The 7,649-nt window shown below is 41.2% G+C and overlaps 1 protein-coding gene across 3 annotated transcripts in view; it reads left to right on the top strand.

Moving 5' to 3' along the window:
* The first annotated feature begins 7,499 nt into the window (after positions 1-7,499).
* Mdm1 (Mdm1 nuclear protein) overlaps positions 7,500-7,649 on the top strand; it is a 32,623-nt gene continuing 32,473 nt past the window's right edge. For 2 of the 3 annotated variants that reach the window (XM_013019706.1, XM_013019698.1), the window contains exon 1: positions 7,566-7,614. In XM_013019706.1, the coding sequence (XP_012875160.1) occupies positions 7,597-7,614 (18 nt within the window). In that variant the 5' untranslated portion in view covers positions 7,566-7,596. Of the gene's footprint in view, positions 7,615-7,649 lie in introns of all 3 variants that reach the window. The other variant, XM_013019711.1, reaches the window with a different exon arrangement.

The following is a 7,649-nucleotide window of genomic DNA, read 5'->3' as shown; positions in this document are numbered from 1 at the left end:
GACGTTCATAGGTTCCAGAAAGACTGTAAACAATTACGTACCATCCAGGATTTAGCTTGGATATTGGCTTTTATAAGAGAGAACACACAGGTGTTAGACTGGTGGAAGACAAGTTCTTTTCTGTCTTTCATTCAAGATAAGTAAAAGATAAGGATTCTATTTTACTTTGAATTTTAGCCACAAAGAAATCCGACAATGATGCTATCTTTGGGTAGCTAGCTAAATAGCAGCTTTTGAAATAAAAACAAAGACAAAGTGACAATTTCCAAGGTGAAGAGAAAGGTAACACATGGAAAGTTCAAGTGCATTAAAACAAGTTATCCTTGTATACACTAGCCGCCCCTCCAAAGATGTATTATGACATAATGAATTAGTCATAAAATTTTGACAGGGTTTATTATGCTATATTTATAAATCAAGTTTCTGGGCTTCAGTGTCAGAGACCCTCTTTGTTCTGGAAAGCTGCAAACTAGAACTTACTTGATAAGAAAGTGCTAGAAGGAGTCCAGCTGTTAGCTATTATGTTTCTTTTAAACACACTGCACAGGCCAGGTATAGGAGTAGGCTATCTGAGGAGATTAAAAACCATGGTTACATTAGCACACACCTGTCTCAGGGGAACTCCACTGACCTTTCTCCCACAATGCATGTTGCTTCCTACAGCTTTTCTGCTTCATCTGGCAGTCTCTTCATCTTTGAAATCTGTATTGCCTCAAGTCTCTTTTGGCAGGTTTAGATGATAGAAGCCAGTAAAGCAGAAGAGATGCCAGAGGCAAGACAGCTAATGAATCAACTCGAATGCCAGTCAACATGCTTGATACCTGAAACAAACTCTCATACAAATATTTTTCTGGAGGTAGAATGATATATAGATTGTTCTGAAATTATGTTAATTGTCTTTAATAAAAGTCAAATCTGAAGTTTCCTATCAAAGGAGCTTAGGAAAAAACATATTCGAATACTAATGAGGTAGGAAAATATTCATGATATGATGTTTTTTAGTTCTCATTTCATTGCTTCAAAAAGTCACCACCATACGCAAAGGTAACCATGTCAAAAACCTTTAAACTAGATCCGTAAACTTCCAAGAGGCAATCTCAGGACACACACCCTAGAAGGCAGATCACTCATCAGACACAGTTTTTTGAGGTAACAGGCCACAGTTTTCCCCTCCTTCTCTATCAGAAAAGCCAAGAGGTACACATTCCTACTTAGGTCACAGGAAAAGGACAAATTTATTCAACTCTGTGATTCACCACCTCAGCCTTTCACGGGAGACTGCGTGCAGTCGTTCCTTGACACAAAAGGAAGTAAGTGTGAAGAAAGAGCCCAGCTGGAGAGGAGGCAGAGCCTAGCATGGAGCTGTTGCTTTGAGTGGGTGTTAGAAGAGTGGGTACCTAGAATTCCGGTAGGTGCAGACAAGCTGCTGTTTTGGGGAATATTTACTGATACTAAAGCAGACACAGGTCTATCTGTATATTGCACTTCATTACTGTGCATATCCAAGACTCTGCCTTGTGATAGGCAATGCAGAGAAACACAGGACTTTCAGAGCACACTGTATTGCCTGTGTCTCGTTCTAGGTGAGGGAAGCTGCCAGTTTTAAGGTTGCTTATTTCCTAGGAGACTGATGGTTGTGGCTGGATGAGCTCATAGAGAAATCCTAGTGACCTCACTTAATGAAAGGCATGAGGTACCAGACTCTTTTTTCAGGTGTATTAGTCAATAATAATCAGAAGGAAGGGTATCATTCAGAATAAATATGAGGCTGATAGATCCATAATATCAAAATATGTGAGTTTCCTTATTAGGAACTACAAAAATGAGGAGTAGAATGAGTCAAATAACCTGCTCACATTTTAAACTATTTTTCAGTTTACATTTAGACATTGCCTAGCCACATAGTTACAGAGTTTAGCTTTCCAAGTGATGGATTGGTATGTACAATTGTTACTATGCTGCATGGCCAATTAGGCATAAGTGGTAGTGGATTGTGTGTGTGTGTGTGTGTGTCTGTGAGTGTGTGTACATGCATGCCTGCCAGTACTGGAACTTGAACTAAGGGCCTGGATGCTGTCCCTGAGCATTTTTGCTCAAGGATAACACTCTACCACTAGAGCCACAGCTCCATTTCTGGCTTTTTGATGGGTAATTGGAGATAAGAGTATTTATCAGAGGAAAAATACATCCTCATCTTTAGTTAGCAATTCTAGAAAAGTTTGTTTCCTTGTATGTGCTTTGTGAAGGGATGATGATTTAAGTCAATGAATCATCAGTGAGGGAAAAGGAAGACAATTCTTAGATAGCAGAGTTATCCACAGTGGAGGTGTGAAAATGAAGGGAATTTTGTGCCCTTAAATTTTGTTCCCTGTGTCTAATTATTCAGCTGAAGCACAAAGTGCTATTATGGTATGTGAAGCTCATTATGGTTTATGCTTCTCTAGGAATATTTTGTTCAGCCATGGCCTTGTACGGTAAGGAGTTCCTCAGGCTCACTGAAATTTAAAACACACACACACACACACACACACACACACACACAGAACCCTTGTTAAGAGAAGCTGGAGTCCCTCCAAATCCTTCCCAAAGGTGTCACACAGATTCAAAAGCCAGAGATACTCCATTGTCAACAAAGGCATCCTATGGCTAAAAATCTGGAGGGCAAATTGCACTTGGCTCATTGGTAAGTCTTAATCGCTGATCCTGTTTATTTGATTCTTACTGACATTAATGAGAAGTATCAGCAATTTTGCTCCTGAGACAGAGTGCATTGATTTAAATGTCATTTAGTTTTTAGTTGTGCAATCAGAAAAAAACATTCATGTGAGGGGAAAAAAAACCCAGTCACTGCTTAATGGTAGAAGGTAAAGAAAGGGCTCATCAATGTGATTACTTTTTGGCAAAAGTTGGGTTTAAGCTTTACCAATGAAACTCCAATTAAGTTTCATGGAGAGAAAGGTACAGAATGGAGGAACCTGAGGCCTGGAAATTGGAATTTCAGTCACCTCATACGGAACTGCAGAGACTATTATCTATTATGTAAAGACAATGCAGTTTTTAATACTCTGTTGATGAATGAGTAGTTTCTAAAACAACTTGACTCTGATTTCTGAATCAACCAAGTAGAGGGCAGGCAGGGATGGAGTATGATTTACCTTTTTTGGAACTGATCTGGAGCAAATCTTAGTAAAATCTTCCCAAGGAAAGTTTGGTCTGGCCTGGATTCAATAACCAGGGGCAGAACAAAGAGAAAGTAAAAGGCCCTAGAGCAGGTGTTTGCCAGGATGGAATTTAAAAACAGTTCCTTTATACCGCCTGTTCTTTAGTCCCATCACAAATTAAACTTCTTTAGCACTAGATTGAAAAGCATCTTTAGTCCCTGCCTTGCTTCCTCCTTTCCTTTTATTTCCTGTGTTCTTTGTATATGTGTCTTCCTCCCCTGTGACCATCAGATAACAATCGTCATTGAAGTCAGGCCTGTGTCTTACCTATCTTTATATCTCCTTTGTTCAACCTGTGTCTCATAGTGCTTTCCTCCTACAGAGTTTTTCTTATTGTTGTTGTTAAATAAAAATAAATACAGTTACTGGCAAATACAAATTCACCCATGTTTCAACAGCTACTGAGAAAATGAGAGTTGGTTAGATTTATAAAATGATTGACTTTTGGTTTTAGTTGAATGAATTGTATACCAGAGCATTTATAGCTGAGGGCCAGTGGTTCACACCCGAGTGGTTCACACTCAGGAGGCTGAGATCTGTGGATTGTGGTTTGAAGACAGCTGGGGTAGGAAAGTCCATGAGAATCTGATCTCCAATTAACTATTAAAAAGCCAGAAGTGGTGCTGTGGCTCAAGTGGTAGAGTACCAGCCTTTAGCAGAAAAAGCTCCCTGAGCTTTCCCTACAGCACCCAGGCCCTGAGCACAAACCCCTTCCCCAAAGCATTTATATTTTAAGCACAAATAACAGTTGCTTTAAAGGATTTTTAGTCTTTTTAAGAAGCAATAGTTTTATATGATATATGTAAATTAAGATAATTCTAGAAAGGACCAATGGAAAGAGTTATTTTGGGTTAAGAACTGCCCGAATGACAGTTACCAATACTTTACTGTTTTTATATGTATCCTTATGGCTGATTTCTATGGAGCGGAAGGGAAAATGTCCCTATGAATGATGCCATTATATGATACCTTATGACAGATTTTTTTCTTTTGCCATCATCTTTCTTCTTTTAATGTCAACTGATGCTACATCACACACACGCATGTGTGCGTGCTCACAAACACACACACACACCTCTACCTCTGTGCCTTGCTTTTTTCTCTGCCAGTTTTGCCATACTAGCTTGTATGGTTGCCTCTTTCTCTTTAAGGTTTGCATGAGTGTGTGAAAATGAATATGCAGTGGCCTGTTGATTCCTGATCCTCAGACTCTGCAAACCATAAGGCCAGCTCCCTGTTAGGCTAGCCAAGAGAAGACAGTGGGAATGCTCTCTTTTGCCTGCTGCTCCGCTCAGTAGGACCTAAGCAGTGACCTTAGTCCCTATGGCAGCAATCATCCCACAGTGGCAGCTGGCTGATTGAAGGCTCCAGCTTCCCTTTTTTCTGTTTTCCTTTTTGGCATTCCTAAAGGCAGCCTCATTTGGTTCCTTCACAGGCACTTGCACCAGCTGGACAGTGACCCTTCTCAGAGGTCTGACCAACTCCACAGGCCTCTCCCATAAAGCTCTGTATTCTAGGGACCTGCACATTTTTGCTTTGTGCTCTTTGCCTCAAGGTGTGAGCTGTTTCCTGGAGTGACAATCTCCCTTTTCTTCGTTTGGCTTTTTAAAGTCTTCTGATCAGTAATTGGCCAATAGCTTATAATAAATTCTCTTTGTTGAAATGCCTAGTTTTTGTTCTTCTCAATAGATACTTGATACTCAAAGGGGGACCCAGCCTACCTGGCAGCCTGGGTCAGGAACTCGTATGTGGTAGAGCAGCCTGCACTGCCCTTTGGACTTGCTGTAGAGCTTGCTTTTTCTCTGGGTCTCAGATGAGCCATGGTATATTTAACTAGTCCCCTCTAGATAGACAGGTTGTTTCCTACCTTTTGTTATTAGAAACAATGCATTAAATAATCTTAAATGCCTATCCTTTTAAAATTTGTATGGGTCTATCTGTAAGGCAAATTTATAGAAGAGGAATTGCTGGGTCAAAAGGATTGTAATTTGTCCTTCGCTAAGGTTCTAATTCAGTCTTTTAGCGGCAATAGACAGAAATGTATTTGTAAGAGAAATGGGGAAATCCATACAGGGAAGCTGTTATGATACCTTAATCCCAACCAGAGCACCTCCTAGTGGTAGAGGGGAGCATAGCATGAGTTCTATCACTAGAAGAATGGCTGCCCTACCTTGGCTCCTTGGACTTCACTTAGAACCCACTGGAGATGAGGAAAGTTAAAGCAGAACTGAAAGTAAAAGCATAACAAAACCCAAAACAAAACTAAGGCACTCACTTAAAAGAGGGAACACAACAAAGGAGAATGGGGCTTTGTCACAAGCCCCTAGGTGGGACAGTTTCGTATTAGCTGTGCCCACTGGAGACTCAATACCAAGCTATTGTGGGCAGCAGAGTGACACCTCCAGATCATGATTATTGGAACTAGTGGTGATGTTGCTGTGCACATTCATGTAGCCATGAGCATGTGTGAGACTCCCAAAACACTTGGGTGAAACTTTGGAGGGTATTGGGTATATTTCCTATAGTAGCAGAGAAGACAAGACCTAGTAAAACAAAGTCTACACAACCTATTTACAAAGAAGCTGTCCCATATTCATTTCCACACTTTTGACCCATAAACCAGGGATAGATTTTTGTTTGATAATCACAAAGTAAATTTTTCTTGTAGTATATCTTTAGTAAATCTCAGACATGACTGAATTATTTTTACCACCAGCCATTTATTCCCTGCCCGGTAGATCTCTACTACAGTTACCATCATCCTTGTTTATCAGAAAGACTACATTCTACATGTTTGCTTTTGCTGATCCAACCTCAGCATTGTGTGGTAAAAAAGTGGTATCTTTCCCACTCTATAAGATCTGGACTATTTATTTTCCTGCAGAGGATTTTTGTTTTATGTTCCACAGTGTATTTTTCTTTGTGTCATTTTAAATTCACACAACAGAGATGTTGTCATCATCAATTAACATTAATGAAGGGCTCCCTGGATGCTTGGCTGCATAGGGACCAATTTAATATTCTCTTTGTTTTAGTTATCAGGTGGTTCCTTCAAATGAATTTTTAAGTAACTCAGTGATGATGAAGAACAGAGACATCAAATGAGAATAAGGAAGATGAGCTTTTGCAGCAAATGTTGAAAGGACAGCATCAAGGGTTGGTGTTAATATTTGAACACTTAGAAGAGGTACAGTTTTTTTCCAGTCAACACACGATTAGAGTGAAAAAAGTTGTTCCTGGAAGAAGTCTGGCAGCTTCTCATCCTTATATCTGCTCTGTGATCCTTCTAGTCTTCAAGGCCAAGTTCAAGTATTTTCTGTGAGCTTTTCCTAGTCATCTCTACCCTCCTGGAGGACTCTTGCTTCAAACTCCTGTAGCCCTTTTCATTTACACTTCTTATTTGGAAATTGAATATATGATGTACTATACCATTATTGAATAAATATATTTGCATATCTTTCCCAAGTTTGAGGGTGGTCTTTTCCCCCCAATTCTGATGATGATGGCAGTAGCCTGTTAAAATCAGATGGAGTTATGTTTTAGAAAAAAGGAAGGGAGAAACAGAGCTCAAAGTTTAGAATATGAGACTCACAAGCGGTTTTAATAAATGCTTCCTAATCAACGTGTGGTATTTTTTTTCCTGGAGGGGTCTCAGCGGTTGATAGGAAGAGTGCTTTTTCTTTTTCTTCGAATGTCAATAAAATGTATGCTAACCTGCCTGTTTTATTTGTTTACTTTTTGTTATATATATATTTTTATAGCCCTTTGGTATGACAATAGTGCAATGTGGCTTTGGGATGTTGATTTTCAGGGATCTGAACATTTTCCTTTCAGAAAAACATTTCGATCTGCTGTACATTCTGGAATGAAGAAAGCGGTTTTTCATGTTTTCTGATGTCAAGGTACTCCATCGCTCCCCCCTTCCCCCAACCCAACCCACCAACAGCGGCTACTCAGACCCATTGTGGCGCCAAGCCTCAGTCCAGGATGGTGGGTTCAGTTCTAAGACGAAGCTCCCGCGGGGCCACGCCCACCCTGGTTCCGGGAGCCTCATTGGCCAGCCATCCGCCCGCCATCTCTATAACCCCTGCTGATTTGGCACGGGAGGCGGGGCGGTCCCCTACCCAGTACTGATTGGTTGAATCATAAGGCCGGCCGGGAGCTCTGAGCGCTCCTATTGGTCTTTCGGCTCAAAACTGGGCGGGGAAAAGCGGAACGACAGCGCTCTAGGCGTGAGGCGTGGAGTGCGCCGGCGCGTAGTCGGGGACGCCAGGCCGAGGCTTTTGCCTGGGAACCGATTGTTGTCACCCCGCCCCCTTTGGGGCTTTTTATCCCGTTAACTGTCGGAGTGGCGGGGTCTTCAGCTCCGGGCGACATGCCGGTTCGCTTCAAGGTGAGGCTTGGGTCTGTGAACCCGACGGAGCGCCG

The sequence above is a fragment of the Dipodomys ordii genome, unplaced genomic scaffold (genome assembly GCF_000151885.1).
Source record: "Dipodomys ordii isolate 6190 unplaced genomic scaffold, Dord_2.0 Scaffold3, whole genome shotgun sequence".
NCBI lineage: Eukaryota > Metazoa > Chordata > Mammalia > Rodentia > Heteromyidae > Dipodomys > Dipodomys ordii.
The sequence above is the reverse complement of the archived record's forward strand: the minus strand, read 5'-3'. Positions and strand labels throughout refer to the sequence as shown.